Below are 22,367 nucleotides of genomic sequence, written 5' to 3' on the forward strand. Positions count from 1 at the left end.
CTATGTCTTTTGCGCATGTGCGGAAAGGTCGCCAACAGTTGTGACTGTCGAAGTAGGTTGCCAAGCAACCCCGCCCACCCAGTGCAGCATCAGCATCTCGCTCTGGGTGAATGCGGTGACGCATTGAACAAATATTACGGACACGTGCTACCATAATGCGCTGCGCAATTTGATCTTTCTAAAACGGAGTCAAGCTGAAACTGAATCGGATAACGTTTAAATTTACGCGTAAAGACATCATGCGTGAATAACACACGCACGCAAAGGCACTTCAAGTCTGGCGTGATTACGTAGTGATGCTCATGTCCGGGATACGGACGGGACGGGAGTCCTCGTGACTGCGGAAGGAAAAGTGGGAGACCATAGCTTTATTATTTATTATTCAAAACAAGCGGATGCACAGTGGGAGCAACATAGAGAGTTCTTCGCAGCATGGAACCAGCCAACTGAGAGTTCTTCGCAACTGGTTCCATGTTTTCATTTCCTTTTGCTGTCGATTGTTCCCTTTTCTCTTCTGAAACCGCTGTGCTTCATGAGACGTGTTTTCCGAGTTCAGGTGGGGGCTCTGAGGCTCTCTAGTGGAAACCCGGTGAACACACACTTCGATGAGAGCAGGACCTGTCTTGATTTGTCCTCCTCCGCGGAGTAGCCAGAAGGCCGAAGCTGCTCCGCTCGCTCGCGGATGCTGCAGCCACTCGGCCTGCTAAAGGCTCTGGGTACCGCAGTGCCGCGGTGATGGGGAGAGAAGGACGGCAGGTGGGCGATGGAGCGAACCAGATCAAGGGATGTTGGAGAATGCAGATGTACGACGCCAAGAATAAATGTTGACACAACATAAGTGTGTCTCGTTGCGTTTTAACAGCTGTGGACTTAATGTTAGACCCTAACTGCATATTTAAAGAAGTATTTATACATGACATATTAAACCAAGTAGCATAGTTCCACAATTTAGGAAGTTTTTCAGTAGCCATCATCATGCCCTCGCCGTCGGACTCCAGTAGCGTGGCCTCGATGTCAGGGTCTCGAGCTTTGTCTGGGAGTCGCAGAGGAATGTCTGGGCGGACCAGTGCCCGTGTGCTGCTCTACCTGGGCTTGTGTCACCTTGCACTTGGGGCCATGGTGCTGGCCTTCAGCTTCACAAGCCTCGCCTTCACCTCATCACCCCGTGTCAGACAGTCCTGTCCTTTCTGGGCTGGTCTCTTTGTAAGTTTCTTTGATAGTTATATATATATTGGCATGACGTGTCCTATAGTGGAACATGCTGTATTTGATCTCTGCTGTCGGTCCCACAGGGCCATTTAAATACATTGCAATAAATACATAATAATTTATTTTTTCAAACCTGTATACCTTTCTTTATTCTGTGGTACACAAAAGATGATTATTAGATGATAAAAGATGATTATTTCTTTTATATATATACAGTATTGTTCAAAATAATAGCAGTACAATGTGACTAACCAGAATAATCAAGGTTTTTAGTATATTTTTTATTGCTACGTGGCAAACAAGTTACCAGTAGGTTCAGTAGATTCTCAGAAAACAAACAAGACCCAGCATTCATGATATGCACGCTCTTAAGGCTGTGCAATTGGGCAATTAGTTGAAAGGGGTGTGTTCAAAAAAATAGCAGTGTCTACCTTTGACTGTACAAACTCAAAACTATTTTGTACAAACATTTTTTTTTTTCTGGGATTTAGCAATCCTGTGAATCACTAAACTAATATTTAGTTGTATGACCACAGTTTTTTAAAACTGCTTGACATCTGTGTGGCATGGAGTCAACCAACTTGTGGCACCTCTCAGCTGTTATTCCACTCCATGATTCTTTAACAACATTCCACAATTCATTCACATTTCTTTGTTTTGCTTCAGAAACAGCATTTTTGATATCACCCCACAAGTTCTCAATTGGATTAAGGTCTGGAGATTGGGCTGGCCACTCCATAACATTAATTTTGTCGGTTTGGAACCAAGACTTTGCCCGTTTACTAGTGTGTTTTGGGTCATTGTCTTGTTGAAACAACCATTTCAAGGGCATGTCCTCTTCAGCATAGGGCAACATGACCTCTTCAAGTATTTTAACATATGCAAACTGATCCATGATCCCTGGTATGCGATAAATAGGCCCAACACCATAGTAGGAGAAACATGCCCATATCATGATGCTTGCACCTCCATGCTTCACTGTCTTCACTGTGTACTGTGGCTTGAATTCAGAGTTTGGGGGTCGCCTCACAAACTGCCTGTGGCCCTTGGACCCAAAAAGAACAATTTTACTCTCATCAGTCCACAAAATGTTCCTCCATTTCTCTTTAGGCCAGTTGATGTGTTCTTTGGCAAATTGTAACCTCTTCTGCACATGCCTTTTTTTAACAGAGGGACTTTGCGGGGGATTCTTGAAAATAGATTAGCTTCACACAGACGTCTTCTAACTGTCACAGTACTTTCAGGTAACTCCAGACTGTCTTTGATCATCCTGGAGGTGATCATTGGCTGAGCCTTTGCCATTCTGGTTATTCTTCTGTCCATTTTGATGGTTGTCTTCCGTTTTCTTCCACGTCTCTCTGGTTTTGCTCTCCATTTTAAGGCATTGGAGATCATTTTAGCTGAACAGCCTATAATTTTTTGCACCTCTTTATAGGTTTTCCCCTCTCTAATCAACTATTTAATCAAAGTACGCTGTTCTTCTGAACAATGTCTTGAACGACCCATTTTCCTCAGCTTTCAAATGCATGTTCAACAAGTGTTGGCTTCATCCTTAAATAGGGGCCACCTGATTCACACCTGTTTCTTCACAAAATTGATGACCTCAGTGATTGAATGCCACACTGCTATTTTTTTGAACACACCCCTTTCAACTAATTCAACTAATTGCCCAATTGCACAGCCTTAAGAGCGTGCATATCATGAATGCTGGGTCTCATTTGTTTTCTGAGAATCTACTGAACCTACTGGTAACTTGTTTGCCACGTAGCAATAAAAAAATATACGAAAAACCTTGATTATTCTGGTTAGTCACATTGTACTGCTATTATTTTGAACAATACTGTATATAAAAGAAAAACAAAGAAGCTGTACCCTGTTTCATATCTCATATAGTTTGTGTGAAGAACTGAAAATCTGCCTCTTAAACATGTTTTTGTTGTTAGGTTGTGGCGTCAGGAGTAGTGGGTGTGATATCATGGAGGAGGCCCTTCACTCTTGTTGTACGTATCTTTATCATCTTGACAGGATGTCTGTGTGTTTGTCTGCTCCTCTTAGTTTTTGCAGTGATGCTGATTTTGTTTCGTTCAGGTTTCGCTGTTCATGCTGCTGTCTGCAGTCTGTGTGATTCTCAATTTGGCTGGTTCCATGCTCTCATGTCAGAATGCACAGATGGTCAAATCTTATGTTACCTGTCAGGTATCTTCTCTTCTCTTCTCTTCTCTTCTCTTCTCTTCTCTTCTCTTCTCTTCAGATAATATCCATGTGTTTGTTCCAGGTGGAGAATAGTCTGTGTCTTTGCTGTGACCACAAGCAGACATGCCCTCCAACAGAAGATGAGACACTAGTGCTCTACCAACATTCAGACTGCCACTCTGTGCGTCACCAGCTCAAGGTTGGGTCCCTTAACTCTTATAGGGTGTTCGGGATGGTCCCTGCCCCTCAAGGCAAACACTGCACTCAAGGTGTCTGAATATGTGTGAGTTTAACCATTATATTATATGTGTGTGCAGGATCTGCTGTTCAGTGCCTGTGGTCTTAGTATTCTCTCTACCATTATCTGCACTCTGTCCACGGTCACCTGCAGCATTCATATCTTCTCGTTGGACCTAATGCATCTAGTGAGACAAAATCCACTAAATCTTTGCACTAAAACACTAGTTTTAAATAACTGAATTTTTCATTAAAATGTTACAGTGTGTAGATACACTCTTGGCACTTTATCTCATCCCACTCTGTTTGTTGTAGCTGGCTCCTCATCGGTCTCGCTCTGTTAACCCAGAATGCACCACTCCTCAGGATGCATTTCTCAGTAACATGATGGACTTTGAGGAGTTTGTTCCACCCATTCCTCCACCACCTTACTACCCTCCTGAATACACCTGCAGCTCAGAGACCGATGCACAGAGGTGAAAACACACACACACACACACACACACACACACACACACACACACACACACACACACATACACATTTTGGCTTTTGTTTTCCATAATTTTGTGCACTTTCCATTGACGTTTCTTGTTTCATATTGAGCTAATCAAATCTCCTAGAGCTACCTCTAAAACTAAACCTTTCAGAAAAAACAAAAATGTTTTTATGGTATTTAGTATGTTTATTAAGGTCGCTTACATACTTGAAATGCTCTGACGGAGTATTGCAGTCTTTTTTCACAATCTCTTTTTTGTTCATATGAACATTTTTAAATTTTAACTACACTTCTTCTATCATGACTTTTCTTGTAATGATTACTTTTTCTCATGCCTCATTTTTCTCTGTGTACCTGCAGTGTCACATATAATGGATCAATGGAGAGTCCAGTGCCTCTGTACCCAACAGACTGCCCTCCTCCTTATGAGGCAGTGATAGGTCAAAGGGCTTCCAGTCAGGTACATGTATGCATTGAGTGGTGTTAAGATGACGTATTTTGATGTCTTGACTTCTTATTCAAACCAAGATTTTTTAAATGTTTTTTTTAATGCTGCAGTAATTGGACAACGAAAAAAATAAATAAAAACAGTCAAAATAGTAATATTGTGGAATATTATTAAATTTAAAATGTTGTATTTTCTGTTAATGTATTTTAAAATGTAATTTATTCCTGTCTTGCCAAAGTTGAATTTTCAGCAGCCATTACTCCAGTCTTCAGTGCCACACGATGCTTCAGAAATCATTTTAATTAGCTGATTTGCTGCTCAAGAAACTGGTTATTATTATCAATGTTTAAAACAGATGTGCTGCTTAATATTTTTGTGGAAACATAATACTTTTTAATAATATTTCTTTGATGAATAGTAAATCCAAAAGAAAATTTATTTGAAATATAAATCTTTTGTAACATTACAAAGATCTTCACTTTCAGTTTTGATCAATGTAATGCATAATAGCTGAATAAAAATATTTGTTTCTTTAAAAAAAAATTATGGTATCCTGCTTTGCATAATTTTGTAAAGAATTGTAATTCTCATCATTTTGTAATACTGTGGTCATGATGTCACTCTCACTGTTCGTAGGCCACAGTGTTTGACACTCAAGCCAGTGAGCTGTCCGGAGAGAGAGGAACATCCACAGCATTCAGTGGGGAAGGTGAGTCTTGCCTCTCGTCTGTTCATCCTTTAGCAAACTGTTTCCAAAAGCATAGTTTACCCAAAAACTAACATCATTTACTCTCCCCTCAAGTTTCTTTATTTTATTGAACCTAAAAAATGTGGGTAAGTAAACAGTAGTTGGTCCCCCATTGACTTCCATAGTATGGAAAAAATGAAAAACTATTGAACTGAATGGGACTAGAAACTGTATAAATGAACTACTTGAGAGTGAGTAAAGGATGACAGAATTTTCAATTTTGGGTGAACTATCCATTTAAGATATATACGTTTTTGGTAAATCAGTCACAAATGGACAGCCAAGACACAGTTTTGTTTGCATCGTATGGTATTTACGTGCATTTCAATTGCATCTCCTCTGATCACTTATGTTCAGATTTTGTCAAGACATCCATTTTTTATGTACCATCCTACATCATTTTAAAAGGATACTCACTCCCTCAAGGCACCCTCAAGGCATCCTAGGTGTATATGACTTTCTTCTTTCAGATGAACCCAGTCGGAGGATTTATAATGCAGCTTTATAATGCAGGTGAATAGGTGTTATATTTCACTGGTTCAAAAGAAATCCAATAAAGTGCATCCATCCATCATAATCGATTCGCTTCAGGAAGCCTTTATTAACCCGCTGGAGCTGTGTGGGACACTTTTTATGATGGATGCATGCACTTTATTGGACTTCTTTTGGATTATTGAAAAATAATACCCATTCACAGCCATTATAAAGTTTGGAAGAGCCAGCACACTTTTTAATATAATTCTGATTGGATTCATCTAAAGGAAGAAAGTCATATAAGGCTAGGATGCATTGAGTGTGAGTAAATCACGGGCTAATTTTCATTTTTGGGTGAACTGTCCCTTTAAATGACCAAACTATGTGTATATGTGTAAATTTTTTATACTCTCTCTCTCAGTGTCAATGGACAGTGGCTCTCTATTGATGTCTGAGATTGTGGATATTCCAGATGACAGCTCCCCATCTGAGGACTCCTGCCTCATGGAAGTGGGTGTCGGTGTGCGGGGACGGCCACGGGGGGGCAGCGAGGGAGGGGAGGCGGGAGAGTACGCCAGCCTCCGTTCTTCCACACAACATCCTGAGGGAATGATGGCCGTTCCTTCTGGAAGGCATTGTTTCAGAGGCGAGAGATCCAACTCCTGCTCTTCCCCAAGCTCGCACAACACCTCTACCTACAGGTAGGAAAAAGTTGCATTTTTAAACCTTTGATGCATACGGTCACACCAGTGTGATTAGAACATTTAGTGCATCACATGCTAAGTGTAATTCTGGTTTCATGCTTTGGCTGGTGCTGAGCCAGAGAAGGATGTGTTCATTGCTTGTCTTGTATCATAGCTATTCAATGTTTTCAACCACAACATATTCAGTCCTATAAAGTCACATAAGTACTACACTAAAAAAACTGTGTAGAAATAAATTTTCCTAGTAAATGGCCAGGCAGAAAGAAAAAGAAGTAAAAAATTAGAATAGAATAACTGACGTAGTATTTTCTTGTAAAACATACTCCTATAATCTTACTAAACAAGATTTCACAGTGTAGAAAAAATATAATATTTTGTAAAATACACTGATGCCTATGGAAGCATCAATAATAATTCTTTCAAACTTAAAATGACAACGTTTAATTCATATAGAAATTGTGTAGGTAACAATAAAGTTTACTCCCGAGTTCAAGTCCCGGCTCACTGATCTTTCTCGATCCCACCCCACTCTCTCTCACCCACTTCGCTTCTTGTCGACCTACTGTCTTATCTAAATAAAAAAAATGACAAAAAAATACTTTTCAGCTAAACATTTTCTTCACAATTTCCTCCCCAGGTCTCCAGTGTTGAGGCGTCAAGCTCTGTTGACGAGTAGCTGCTCTCAGTTGGAGTTCTTAGCAGGATCTAAACCTTCCTCTATCCCAGAAATCCGAGTTCGGCCCTGCACACCCTCCCGACGGGACTCCTCATCTGCATTCACTAACCCACCTACCACAGCCCCATCAGGTCCTGCTCAAGACCGGCCGGACCACACAGTACCAGTGCTCCTTCTGCGGCCAGGTTTCCATGAGCATACTGGACGTGAAAGAAAAGACAGCGATGGCTTCTTACCTCTCTTGAGGTCACACAGTGAACCAGGACTTAGCTCTTCAACTGACACAGGTATGAACATACATATGTAACAGACTACAGTTGTCTGGAATTTACCTGAAAATGTGAATTTGTGATCGCCACTGAGTTACTTACTTACTCAGTTACTGTTTTCTTCAAACCACTCTGCAGAATTAAGATGTGTTTTTGTGTGTGCTTTTCTGTCTTCAGGTGATTTTAGTCTCTCAGGAGGCAATAAAGGAGTCAGTGAGGGGGGATCCCAGACCTCATCAGAAACAGGTAAGAGTTTGTCACAGGGGTGATTACTACAAGAGAGAGACAGTGATATTTTATTTGTGTACTATTATAGATTTTATTTAACTTTTTTTTAGTTTTCATTTATATTTAATTTTTACATTTTCATTTTATGTTTTAATTGTAGTTTAAATTTTAGTAATGTTATGTACGGTCATTTTTTTCATTGTAATTTTTATAACTTTTTTAACATTTCAATTTCTGTTTTAGTTTTAATTCAGTTTTAGGTTTTATTTCTAGTTAGTAATTTATTGCTTCATCTTTAACTTATTTCAGCTAGTTCTCGAAGAAAACATTTCTAATTTTAATTTAGTTTCAGTTTATATTTACACATGTATACAAGTGTATATAAGGGCTATCAATTGGTTAAAATTGTATTATCTAATTAATCACATCCTTTTTCTGTGATTAATCGCGCTTAATCACACACTTCATGAAATTAAGCATAAACCATTTATCTTGTTTCAAATGTTTATTTTTTTATCATTTGCTATATCCAGAAAAGTAAACCAAAATATTGATATACTCTATTTTCTGCAAGATTTTTTCAAGATAAATTTAGGTGTCTTTCCAAAAAAGTACTCTTAGAAACTCCAAACGGACACCAAACAACCAAATGATATAAGTAGCCCATATGAAAGCAAGTATGTGTACAATGCAACAGCAGAAAACCTAAACACAGTCAAGGGATGTGTTGAAAACCCATTCAGTCTGTACTTCACACAGCGTGACGCAATCACAGAATATGACAGAGCTTGTGTTTTAAAGTGAAACACACTGGAATGAATAATCCACTGAAAACGCTGTTCTCGCTGCAATCTCTGAAGTAATCAGCCTGGTTTACTTTATATTAGTGCTGTTTTGGATGGATTGTTTGAATGCATTCGCTTCCTGGATCATTGGACTGAAAACTTTCTTGGAGTTTAGCAGCTTAAAATTATCTGATCGCAAGCAGAGAAGCCAAATTGGGTCAAATGGTTACAATCTTTTATTTTCATTAACCTTTTTTATAATAATTATGGTAACACATAATACATGTCTAATGTAAACAAATTGTAAGCAGTCATATTATGAGAAATCTAGTTTTTTCAAGTTCATTTCAAGTTTCAGAGCTGATCACTTGCACACTTTTCATGCAAAAAAAAATAAAATAAAAAATAAAACATTGAGAAAGCATGTTCTGAAATATTCTTGGAAGCTCAGAAATGCCTACTCAATGCATGACCACCTGCATTTATACGGGTTACACCAGAACAGAGATAAGAAACTTTTTGGTTGAAAGAAACCAACCTTACAAGCAAGCATGTTTTTTGGTTTTACTTTTAACAAGAACCCTGATCAATTCAATAATTTTTAAGGTAAAAATAATAAATAAAATACCAAACTAACATGCAAAGGTAAAAATAATGATTTAAGATTATTAATATTATTTTAATAACAATCTGTCTCCCAGCTCACTATATTTGAATATTTTGGTTCTGTTACCTTTGTGGCACAGGGGTATCGTCTGGAGCTGGTTTGCTGCCTCGCTCCTCTTTGGCACATCCTGCTTCCCTACCCAGAAAAGGTAGCGTTAAGGCTGTAAGTACCCGGTTACCCACAAAACAAGTCCCAGCCACCTCGCTGCGTTTACCCAAAGACTGTGCACGCTCACTTGGAGACCTCAAGGTTAGTCTTTTTGATGTCAAGGACCACGACATCTGCCGATCTCCATTTCTTCTCAATTTTACCATAATGGTAGTATAAGCAAGTAGACAAACATTTTCAATTTAAATTACAGGCCACCAAGGTTTTAGTGCAACGTTTCCTGCAGAGATCCAAACGTAACCTAACCCTTGCAACTGAACATGCTGGAAACTGTACTCAGGGGTCTAAAAGGAGGACAGGAAGTGAAGGTCTGCCGTTAGATCAGGTAAAATATTGCCAATACCACAAATAAAATAATTTAGTTCAACTAGAATTCTGTGTAGTGCGCTTTAGGATAAAATTACCCATTACATTTTTCTGTGAAGGTGCTTCGTAACTCTCTGGGGACCAACAGGGGGCAGCAGCAGCACGTCCACCACCACTGCCGTGGACACCATCACTCCCACAGTGACAGTCGCCATAATGCCCGTCGCCATGATGATGACCCCGTCAGAGCTGGGGGAATCCACTTGCGTAGCTGCGGAGACCTCAACTCGACATCCATTGCATCACTGCGCAGACTCCACCCACCGTCACACGGATCATCAGGGGCTCTTTACTCAGAATCTGCCCTCTGAAATGGGGCGGGGGGTTCTGGAATAAATCACTGCTGGATTTAGCAGAGAAAATTTGAGGAAGAATAACAGGTGGGAAATAGGTTTTAGATGAGGACTTTACCTTGCAGAAAGGGTGATTTGAAGGGTGTTTGGAAAACAGTATATGTACCATTGGTGAAGTTCTCAGCTGTTCTTACCGTAATAAAAGACTGAACAGTACACCAGATATAATGGAGTTCAACCCTTCAGACCTGCTGCTCTCTGTGCCAGACAAACTCTGGTCCATCTGTTTTATATTTCCCTTTCTGTTTGTCTCCATTTAGTGCTTTTTTTCTCGCTCACTGTTTACATGGATGTGGAAAGAATGCAGAAACTCTGACACTGTTCTTTGTCTTCACAGCTCATTACAATACACTCATGCAACTACAAACATACAACCATATGTTTGGCAGTAACAATGTTTTGAACTTGGGGTAATTTAAAGGAATTAAATAATTAAAAGGAATTAAGGGATTTCAATGGATTTAAGGGAATAAACAAAAAAAAAATCAGTAAAAGTAATACCAACAACAAAAGAAAGATATTTGCAAATATTATTTACATTTAAAATAGGGACACATTTTATTTTTTTGGTATGCCTAGTATGTCGAAAATGTAAAATGTTTCATATTTCGTCACATTCAGTTGAATCACAGAAATGATTCAGAAATTCAAAATGAAAATTCATCATTGTATTTTACTGTCAGTCATTTAGCAAAGATATTAAATGTCAGATAGTAAATGTTAAATACATTCTTTCACTGGAAAAAAATTGAAGATCAGCCTAAGATGTAATATTTTAAAACTTTTTGTCACCCGAACAACGAACGGAGCAACGTAAAGAATATCAAATATTGGGAAGGACAGTTTGGCCATTTCTAAAATTGGATTGTGGATCATGGTTACAGCCCTGCAAACATAAATACTCAAATGTGGTATTAACTCTTTTGTAACAAGAGTTACCACTAAACACTTTTCACTAACTGACCATAAATAATTCAAAAATCATCTTCCATAAATAACCCGGCTGTTTAACCTTGCATTTTCTCAACAGCTAGGGTTGATGCAGCAATGGATTCACTGGCTTATTTATTTTATTTATTTATTGTAGAAGTGCATGCCCCCCCCCCCCCCCCCAAACAACTAAGATATTTTAATTGGAGCTTTGATCTTTTGCATCTGTCTGTCTCTCAAGGTGTGGACTAGCTTCCCAGCCTGTGTAATACTTTCCTAGAATGTCTCTGCATGTATTGAGAAGGCTTGTTGTGTCTTTTTGATTGTACACCAAATGCACTAACACACACAGATACACAAACATGCTTGGGACAAAACTAGATGCCACTAATGCAAAGAAACTTAAGGGAATTTTGGATTTTATAATACAGATGATTCTCTGGCAATAAAAATACTTGCACAGTTATGTAGTCATTGAACTATTTCAGGAAGTTGGGACCTTGTATTGAACGATACCTATGAAAACTGAACGCTCAATGGAACTCAGAAAATGATCTGTCGATCTGATATGTTCAAGGACTTTTCAGTTTTCTGGACAATTTGGGAATAATGCATTGGAAAGTTAGCCCTGGACTTCTGGTGAATCTGGCTCTGTTGTATTTGGAAATGGATGTACATCTGAAGGAATAATTGCAGTTGTCAATTTGTCAATTGTTTAGAAGTGCTTTTGAATGCAAGCTAATGGCTTTGAATCAGTAGCAATGTTGCTAAATAATGCATTCATACTACATGTAAATAACTTTGATGCACATACTCTCATGCTCACACACATTCTGCAACTTTGAAGCACTGAAACCAAGTCTGGAAAAGAGCTTGATATTCTACCTCTTGTATTGCATACACTGACATGTTATGGCCCAGTGAAATGTTTTAATTAATTTAATGATTTTATGGACTATTTCTGAAAATACTTCTACACTGATTGATAAAAACACTGTTATTCTGGGAATGTGATGCCTAAAAAGAACATTTATAACAGCTCTTCATGAACTTTTGATGCAAGTTATGTAGTTACAACAATAAATATATGCACATCAAATTTATCACTTTCACGGTCATCTTCTCAGGTGTTATCCCTACTTTTTCAACACTCATTTAAAAAACAAAAATGTACATTACATTTTTTTGTTCGAAAGGTAAAATGCACTGGTGATAAGTTGTGTCTGATCTGTATATAAATTTTCTTCATATTTCATATTTGAATCAGATTTATTTAAATGAATTGGTTAAACTTGTTCACAAAACCAGGGGTGAAGCTGGAGCTCATTGTGCTGAACCAGAGATTTCACTTGCAAAATTTTGTGAGCTGCGATATGACATTACATTTAATATTGTTCCTGAGACATCCAGACACAAAGAGCAAAGATCCTACGTTGGTATAATTCTATAATCGTGATATACGCGGTTTCAGTTTCGTGCAGCCCCATTCAATATAATATTTCATACGATTTTATTAATTTATTCATATATTTACCCTGTGCTGAATGACGTGTTCACAAATTACTATTATTAAAGCGCAGTCAATTAAACTTACATAGGCCACGACAATGGTTAGAGAGTCGTAATCGCAATCGAAAGGTTGTGGTATCACTTAAAAAGTGGGTATCACGTAGTACACCACTGTAACGTTAGTTATTCATCATCTCAAAGTCTGTGCTTTTATTAAAGCTTCATTTCTTGATAGATAGGTAATCCATTTTTACCTCTTTCCTCCTGTGTCTCATGGTTCCCTCGCTTCGCGCGCACTGAGAAAGTTTTCCAAACAAATCAGTCTCTTGCATACTGTCTATATATACATGGTAGACGTTGACTAATTGGGCAGCTGGTATACTTGATTGGATGCAGATTTGCAATTGTGTTGCCCTAGGTGTGGTATGTAAATTTTACTCTATATATCCAAAGGAATAAATTGTTTGTCCTCTGAAATTATTAGGCTTAATTATTATACTGCAGCGCATAATAAATTAGGTGGACAATTTTCACCCTTACCAATATTTTTTTCTACTCTGTAAAATGCAACAGAAATTACATTTCTAAGGTGTGAGACATTTTGCAAATGCACAAGTATAGACAAAACATTCTTAAATATATTAATATAAATAAATATAAATATATAAGCACACAGTCCACATACCTCTCCCAAAACCCCTGTGCCAACTCCATAAACATGTCCTAATGTTTGGATTGATTAGACCCGCTCATGTATGTCATGAAGTCCCAGAGCCCAGCAACTGTATCTGCAACACGCAGTTTACGCGCATTTATTATTGCCAGTGACGATGCGTCCCCGCATTCAAGATTTATCTCGCCCAGCTGACCGGGAGCCTTGCCGCCCTCTGTGCCCTCGGTATTCAGCATCTCGAGACTGGGTATGGTGTACGAGGATGCGGTGGCGAGCATCAGCACACACACTAGTAGGCGCCACCACTGGCCGTCAGTGAATCCCTTTAAACGTCCCATTGGAACCTTGGAAACATTGAAATCTTTCATGACTTTTTTTTATATAGAATTAACTATGTCCGTCTTCAGCGTTTACATTTGCATAGCTAGGCTACTAACCCGAAACAAAATCCCTGCGCGCCCATGTGTTTCAATCGTCATGCTGTTGATTGTAGCCCATTCCACTAGTAAAAACCACCTGACGTGAAGAACATAACTGGATTACAATTTGAGGAACGCAAGTACTTAGAGTTTATGATTAGCATACTGTTATTTATTTATTCGTTTATTTTTGACAGCTAGACAACCCCATAATTGTATAACTTAATATAGTAGTAATATAAGAAATAAATGTAACTTTTTTTTAATGTAGAAACTTTAGTAAATATTATCGGGCGAAATCTGAAAAAATCGGATCACAAATCTGCTGAAGGAGAGAGGCGGAAACATGCTTAATGGACAGCACTTTAAGCCAATCACAGCACACATTGGCATGTTTCCGGAAGCACACACGTGTTGGTCTTTCACTTCAGTCTTAAACAATGCATAGAAAATAACGTTGTAACAAAAAAACACAGGTTTTGTGACACTTTGATACAATCTCTGCCTTGCGGAGTTATTTCGGGATGGTCTGGACAAGCAGAGTTTGTTTCCGGAAGGTTGGTAACGTTGACCAGTTTACCGAATGACATTTTAAATAGTTAACGTTAGCAGTAACCCGCCCTTCACATGCTCCGTAGTTTCTGTGTGTCATTAACAGATCGTGTAGCAGATGTTTATGTAACTAATTCCTGTTACAAACTCGATGCTTCACTCTAAGCACTTTTATCACGCATCAATAATAATAGCTTAGAAGAAATACCTCACGTGTCTGTCATCTTTTCCCCAGAGGCTGTAACGTTAGTGAATGTGCAGGTTCAGGAAATGTAAAAATTATTTTTACCATATTAATAGACACATATTTATGCAAACAGTGGAACAATGGCTCAGCAGACTTTTGCCAAAAAGTTTGGACTGACGACATTTGAAATTGCCTTTATTTGACTTAGAGTTTTCATGCCTTCAGAGGTGAAATACGAACTGTTTCTCGAACATAATGTCCTACTAACTTTATCTGTGTCTTTTATTTCAGTATGGCAACTTTGTGGATAATATTCGGCTTTATGTGAGGGGTGGGAGTGGAGGAATGGGTCTGCCCCGTTTAGGGGGACTTGGGGGAAATGGTGGAGACGTTTGGGTGGTGGCCAAAAAAGACATTACACTGAAGCAAATCAAGGACAAGCACCCTAACAAACGATTCACTGCAGGTGTTGGTTCAAACAGCAGGTAAATCTAACAGATGTGTTGTAGGTCATTCTTTTGTCAGGAGAACAGGGCCGTGCAGAGACCTTTGGAGGGGCAGGTGCTCAAAGTATAAAAGGAGCACATGGAACAAGGTTTAAATAGCGCGGTTCAAAATAGCAATACAACAATATATTGTGATGCATTCCTTGCCGATTTGCGTATCGATATGGATGATTATGTATTGATACGGCAGCAAATGATGTGATGCAGTTTTGAAAAAGAAAAAGATTAGAAGAGACAATTTTAACTTTAAAAGTAAAAAAAGAAAAAACAAATTCCACCTAATAATAGCTTTGGGATTAGAAACTGAAATGTCTTAAATTGTCCCAACCTGATGGCTTTTTCTTCTCTGTTCTACAGAATAATTAAGAACAGCTGTTATAGTAAAAACTATAGAAAAGCTTGTGACTCTACATTTTCCTCTTTCTCACCAGCCTCTGCTTACCTGCTCTTTCTGTCACTTGTGCGTCTACATTTGCCTCTTTTTCTTCCTCTATCTCCATCTCCTCATCTGATCTATTACTTTCCGGTCTCTGTCCATCTAGGAACAAGGCACTATCTACTATTTCATTATCAATCTATTATTTTAACCATCACTACTATTCTTGCACCTAATCAATAAGTCCACCTTAAATATTGATACAAAACAATAAACAACTGAGTCTTGCTATGAAAGCACTGTATAACTTATATAGGCTTATGTTTTATTTATTTTTCCTTTTTATTCAAAACAATTCAAAACATGCTTAATATATAAGGAACTATCTCGATTCTCAAACGTGTAAGTAAGCGCGTTCTGCACCTTTATAGATTGTTATTTGATCAATAAATGGAAAGGTAGTGTAATCTATTAACTACACATAAAACCCCGACTTTATAATATTTAATATTTATAAAATATTTTTAATACGACTGGATTTGTATTTAATGTAAATTTTAATAACAACATTGTAAGTTACTTATTTTAAGACTTTCATTTTACAGAGAGTAAAGAACATTTACATTATCAAATAACATTTTCATTCAGTCTAGCCAGAGTTCAGGCACTCTCAAAAACTACCATTACAATCACTGAAGCACTTTACATTACATTATGCACATCAGGATTTTTTTCAGTTTTTACTCTCTCTCTCTCTGAAGAAAGAATTCGCTAAATAATTCAGTCAGCGAGCAAGTGAACAAAAACACCGCGTTTCATGATGACTCGTCTGCACGTCTCCGATTGGCCATTGCATTCGCGCAACAGAACCGTTGATTGGTTATCATCATGAAGTGTTGTACGAACGTCTCTGGCTCAGCGCTAGCCAGCGAACACAGATTTGAATTTAGCAGCTGATGCTGAACGATCTAATCACAACAGTGTGATTATATCAAATATATAAAAAATATTATTCTGCTGTTTTTTTGTTTTTGGTTGTTTGGAAGCTGCATTTAAAATCAACTTGGCTCAGAAATCTTTGAATGGGCATTACGCCTCTGCCCTCGATGCCTGTGAAACGTTTCTCCCTCAAACAGCATGCTAACTTTACTCTACACTACAGGCTACACACCGCAATATAAACAACATATCTGCATGTTCTCACATCACGTCGTTCTTGTAAAATAATAATAAGTAAATAAATATCAAAATCACTTCGCTGAGAATGAAACACCACTTACCAGCTTCCGCGGTGTTGAAAATATCCTCTGACTATAAAAAAAGCGCATGCGGCGTGACAAATCGTCCAGGTCAGATGAGGAGGTAGTCGTCATCAGGTCAAAGGTCATGTTGGTCATCTTATTGACGGCTAAATTATTTTTCTAAATTCTACTAATATTTAGATTGGGCATGAGCAGGTAATCACAAAAGGAAACGTTATGGCAAAAAAAAAAAATTAGAGGAAATATTGCTTTGACAAAAGGGCAAAGGGACAGGTGCTCAAGCACCCAACGCCCAATCCCCCCCCCCCCCCCCTCTGCACGTGCCTGCAGGAGAATCTGATGTGAGGAGCTCGGTCTTCTTCTGATATTGTGAAAGCTTATTTACCCCATGCAGAGGATATGATGCATTCTCAAATTTTAAAAGTTGCCATTAAATTTTAATGGAGATTTAGCATGTCCAAGCTACTTTTTTTTTTCTATATAACAAAACGGCACAGCAATCCCAAATGTCAAGTTCCAGAAAGCAGTCTATAAGACTCATGAACTGTTTTCCAAGTGTTTAAAAGTAATACAAGTGGGGGTTTATTGTTTTTTTTTTTGAGAAGCAGATTGCAATGTAAGAACATCATTCAATATTATTCATCGAACCTCTTGACTTCCACCTGTCAAGTGTGAGGAAAGTGAAATGCTTGTTTTTGCACTTCTTCTCACATAAAACTGTTTAATGAATTTTAAAACCAGAAAAGCACATAATAAGTAATTTACTTTTTTTGTAAATGGTGACAGATTCACTTTTTGGTGAACTAGATGAACAAAAATCACAAATAATTGCTCTGCTATACAATACAATGTGAAAATGTATTTATTTATTTTTTGTCAGTATTCATGCTCTGAGAGGGGCTAAAGGAGAGGACAGTCAGGTCTGTGCACCTGTTGGGATCAGTGTTACAACGGACAATGGGAGAATCTTAGGTAATTCCATTTAAATCCCTCTATAACATCTAGGTCATCACATCCCTCATATCACTTCATTCTTTTATTTGACATGCTGATTAGACATACTTTGCACTTATATCAAATGCCATTGTATGTTGTTTCTTCCATTTCATAATGCATTCTGTATGTCTTACCTAATGGGAATAAAACATTTTTTCTCATTAGGAGAGTTAAACTGTGAAGGAGACAAACTTTTGGTGGCCAAAGGGGGTCACGGCGGCTCTCTTCACTCTGGGTTCTTACCCAGTAAAGGTCAAACCAGACAGATACGGCTTGACCTTAAACTCATTGCAGATCTAGGACTTGTAGGGTGAGTGTCTAAACAGAATTTGGACTGGAAAAGTATTGCTATAAAAAAAAGGTGTAAAATTACAAAGTAAATGACATAAAGAGCAAAAAATGATCTAGGAATAATAACCAAAATAATGCATAAAACAAAAATACATAATGAACCAACTATATTTGTTACATAAAAACTTTTAATATTATTGTTTTGCAATAGTAAAGTTGCACAGTGTCATAATTGTGACCCCTCTCGTTTAATTGTTTTTTCGTTCCACTAATATGTATTTCATTTGACAGGTTTCCCAATGCAGGCAAATCCTCTTTGCTGACTGCCCTGTCGCATGCTAAACCAAGGATTGCCAGCTACCCCTGTGAGAACTGATAATCAGTTACAAATATTAGTTAAACCAATGTAGTGATATATATATATCATATGCATGAATGTGTGTATGCATACGTGTGTATAAAACTGCCACTTTATTGCCACTTTTGCAATAATCCCTTTCCCTTGTTATTTTCCTTTATTGTACTTCTGCAGTTACAACTTTAAGACCTGAAATTGGAAAAGTTATGTATGATGATCACAAGCAGGTAGGATGACAAGCTCTCCTAAATGTGATGGAATGATAGCACTTAGCACTATACTAGATGCTTCTTAAGAAGCATGGTTTTGACCTTAAAAAAAAATTCATAGTGTGAATTAAACCAAAAATTGCAATATACAGTTATATACAATAATACAGTATGTACAGACATACAATAGTCTGTACATATTTATTGAACAGAGCTTCATCAAATATTATTTGATATTACATAATAACACTTTGTCAGACTGATGCCAGAGTGAGTTACAGAAGTTTGTTTCTCTCTGGAGGTTTCAGTAGCAGACTTACCAGGACTCATTGAAGGTGCTCACGTAAATAAAGGGATGGGACACAAGTTTCTCAAGCATGTGGAGAGAACCAAGCAGCTCTTGTTTGTGGTAATGAGTTTTGTCTGTTACCTGAACTTGAATGTCAGTGGCTGTGTAATAGTAATAGTAATCCCATGTTTTGGTGTTTCAGGTCGACATCTGTGGGTTTCAGCTAGCTAGTAACACCCCTTTTAGGTCTGCATTTGAAACCGTGATGCTTTTAAACAAGGTAATAATATACACTACTGATTCTGCAAGGATGCATTAATTGATCAAAGGATCAAATATTAAGAAATGTTTCTTGAGCACAGCACCAAATCAGCATGTTAGATTGATTTCTGAAGAATTGTAATTATCAGAAGGATCATGTCAGAAGGATCATGATTTAAGGGGAAGTTGTAGCCTAATGGTTAGATGGTTGGACTCCCAATCGAAGGGTTGTAGGTTCTAGTCTCAGGCCGGACGGAATTGTGGGTGGGGTTAGTGCATGAACAGCTCTCTCTCCACCTTCAATACCACGACTTAGGTGCCCTTGAGCAAGGCATCGAACCCCCAACTGCTCCCCGGGCGCCGCAGCATAAATGGCTGCCCACTGCTCCGGGTGTGTGCTCACAGTGTGTGTGTGTGTGTGTTCACTGCTCTGTGTGTGTGCATTTCGGATGGGTTAAATGCAGAGCACAAATTCTGAGTATGGGTCACCATACTTGGCTGAATGTCACTTCACTTCACTTCACTTCATGTGACTATAAAGACAGGAGTACTTAAATTTCAGCTTCACCATCGCAGGAAGAAACTCCAATTTTAAATTGAATAAGAAAAGTTATTTTTAATTGTAAAATATTTTACAATATGTGTGATTTTGCTGTATTTTTATCACATAAATGCAGCATTAGTAAGCATAAAAAAAACTTTTGAATGGTAATGTGCATATAAATACCTAAAACAACCACACACATACACAAACAAGCACACACATACACATATATGTAAACTCTTTTCTGAATGAAATGCTTCTGCATATACGATTGTGCTGCATGAAGTGCTCTTTATTTTCTCTGTTATTAAGGAACTGGAGTTGTATAAAGAGGAACTTTTAGGAAAGCCAGCGATCCTGGTCATAAATAAGATGGACCTCCCAGAGGCGCAGGGCCTTCTCCGAGAACTGGAAGCTCACTTAGAGAACCAGGAAGGTAGGTTTTTTTAGAAGCAAATGGGCAATTTACGGGCTATTTATTATATAGGCCGTTCAAGCATATTAGTCACAAATTACTAAATTAATTTTTGTGTTATTTTAAGGATAAAGTGGGTGCTTTACAGAAATTGTATATCACAACAGCATAGGTTTTATCAGTTAGTGGTTGTATTATTGTTTCATTTAACATTCAATAGGGGTTACCTGCAACAAACTTCCGTATTCTGTAAAACAGGTCACATTGCTTTCAGTTCAGATCTTTTGTTTGTACTTATATTATGTACTTGTTTTACTCAAGATGCTTTCAAAGCAGATACCATAAATGGTCAAAACCAGTGTCCATCACATATGCAGATTGATATCATTTCAGATATTTGAACTCTCAAATTTCTGCCACAAGTCAGTTTTGCTGAACTGCAGGCCTTATGTGATTTCATTGCATTGAGCTTGATGGCTGTGTACAACAAACACAGTTTTTCTCAGTTGATAACTCTTTTAAGTGATGCTTTGCTTTCCTAGAATCAAGCCATCGCTTTGCTGAGGATGTCATCCCTAAAAGCCTAATGTGTTTCACGCATGTCGTCCCAGTCTCTGCCACAACTGGCCTTGGTCTGCCCTTGCTCAAGTCTCTCATCCGGCAATCACTTGAGGAACAGAACGTCTCAGAAACTGAGGGTCAGCGCAGTGAGAGGCTACTTAAGTTGGGAAGGGAGATTCCCACTTCATCTATACCTAGCTGGGGGTTTCCTCAGCCGACCTGAGATGCCACATACAGGTTCGGTTATGGCAGCCCATAAATGATCCTCAGGGATACTGTTTAACATTTGCGGATATGTGAAATATGTAATTATATGAAGCTAAAGAGCATTCAACAGAACACAAACAGCACATTTCACTTAAATCGGTCTATATTGTACAGAGTAGGATCTGTGCCTTATATGTGTTTAAATGTTGCATACTGACACCAAAATGCTGACCTTTGTGTCTGGGTAAGCTTTCATGTAATGCATTCCTTTGAAGTTGGTTTTAGCTGCTCTCCCAGTCTGATCATGCTGGTCTGGTTTGCTGGTTTTAAAGGCGTTTTGGTAACTTGTCAGTTTGTCTACCAGCTATTCCATCTGAACAGGCTGGGAGCCAAGATTAAATACTGGTCAATGCAAAAAAATATATACATTTTTATACATTTTACCCAACAAAGTAAGATGGCTAAAAATGCTCTCTGTGAAAATTATTATATTCTATACTTAATTCTATAAAAAGTGACCACCTGGAGTTTTAGCCATTGCTTGTTCTTATTCAGTTAACCTCTCTGTTTTTCAAGGTCTTCACCATTTTTTTTTTTTATTTGTGTAACAGAATCAGAGCTCTACAGCCAACTGATTTTTCATGCTGTTGTTTGTAATGTAGGTGTTTTATGCCTTCATGAACTGTTTAATGCTAGATTACTCTGCACCAGAGTAAAACCAGGTAAAACACTTGCAAGTTCAAAACTATTTTTTGCCTATCATAAATGTTTTTGTCCTTTTGTCCACTTGCAGACATGTGTCAGCTCCACCATACGCCACTAGATGGCACTAAAATCTTGCAGGTGGTTTGCAGGCCAAACAAGGGCACATAGGCTACTTTTCATGGTAAACTCAGACAGTGGACTTATTCAAAGGTTGCAGGTGCTTTGATCTTTGTAAAATTTGTATGCATTGTTAGATCATTTCAACACTCTGGAAACGACAAGAACATGGATTTAGTTAGAAGACATTTTTTGTTTGGTATCCAAAACCAGTTAACACCCCAAACCAGTTAGAACTGCATTTTATCCAGTTAATAATTTAAGTATTATTTGTTGTCTTGTATCATCCAAGAAGTTGGAGGAGGAAGGGTTGAGAGAAAGCAGGGAGATGAAGTGATCTGAATGAGCAGGTTTTATTGAATAATCTTAGTTCCGTCTTTTTCAGTGCTCAGCTGGACTTCATCTGACCACAACAAATTCAACATGTGTTGAATTAATGCTATAGAAAATTACCGCTTCACAGCATCATCATGTGATGTTAAATAGAATGGAAATGGTTTCACAAAGACAACTATCACTTGATACCACATAATCGTAAGATTAATCTGCAATTGCAAGCATTACAAGAGCACAGATAATAAAAATAAATATCAACAGATGGTTAAATGATATGATAAATGATTATCAATTGGAAAAAAAAAACGGTTTAGTATCTGTATGTAAATATACAGTATGGATTCTCTCATTAAGGTTCACACAGATTGTTAGAATTTAATTCCTTTCAGCATTTTCTCCACATTCAAACTCATTTAAACATTTGAATAATATAGTCATATTAGGTTATTACTTGCAAAATTGGTTTGTGATTCATACAAGACATTCACATAATTATTTTGGGCACATTTAACATTTTGTATAGCAATTTACAACCAATAATGTTTATTCATTGACTGCAATATTTCAACCATACCTAACAATAAAGTTTATCATGGAAATCAATAGACAAATGTGTATTTTCTTTTTTTTTTTTTTTTTT

The 22,367-nt window shown here is 37.9% G+C and overlaps 2 protein-coding genes across 3 annotated transcripts; both read left to right on the forward strand.

Moving 5' to 3' along the window:
• Positions 1-25: 25 nt before the first annotated feature.
• Positions 26-11,125, forward strand: LOC113060238 (protein FAM189B-like). 2 transcript variants are annotated; one of them, XM_026229162.1, is made up of 14 exons: positions 26-1,203; positions 3,153-3,209; positions 3,298-3,405; positions 3,485-3,601; positions 3,720-3,827; positions 3,955-4,115; positions 4,499-4,598; positions 5,223-5,295; positions 6,281-6,509; positions 7,150-7,475; positions 7,635-7,703; positions 9,217-9,386; positions 9,499-9,630; positions 9,731-11,125. In XM_026229162.1, the coding sequence occupies exons 1-14, from the start codon at positions 976-978 to the stop codon at positions 9,980-9,982; spliced, it is 2,130 nt and encodes a 709-aa protein (XP_026084947.1). In that variant the 5' UTR covers positions 26-975; the 3' UTR covers positions 9,983-11,125. The 2 variants fall into 2 exon arrangements, with proteins under 2 accessions (XP_026084947.1, XP_026084945.1); XM_026229160.1 differs by having other exon boundaries at positions 976-1,203; positions 6,230-6,509.
• A 2,829-nt stretch (positions 11,126-13,954) lies between these two features.
• On the forward strand, positions 13,955-22,327 carry LOC113060241 (GTP-binding protein 10-like). The gene is made up of 10 exons (XM_026229165.1): positions 13,955-14,112; positions 14,586-14,779; positions 17,319-17,410; positions 17,600-17,744; positions 18,017-18,090; positions 18,258-18,310; positions 18,594-18,701; positions 18,784-18,861; positions 19,699-19,822; positions 20,344-22,327. Exons 1-10 carry the CDS (start codon positions 14,080-14,082, stop codon positions 20,583-20,585), a joined length of 1,143 nt encoding a protein of 380 aa, XP_026084950.1. The 5' UTR covers positions 13,955-14,079; the 3' UTR covers positions 20,586-22,327.
• The last annotated feature ends 40 nt before the right edge of the window (positions 22,328-22,367 follow it).

Source organism: Carassius auratus, chromosome 41 (genome assembly GCF_003368295.1).
Source record: "Carassius auratus strain Wakin chromosome 41, ASM336829v1, whole genome shotgun sequence".
In the NCBI taxonomy this organism is placed as follows: Eukaryota; Metazoa; Chordata; class Actinopteri; order Cypriniformes; family Cyprinidae; genus Carassius; species Carassius auratus.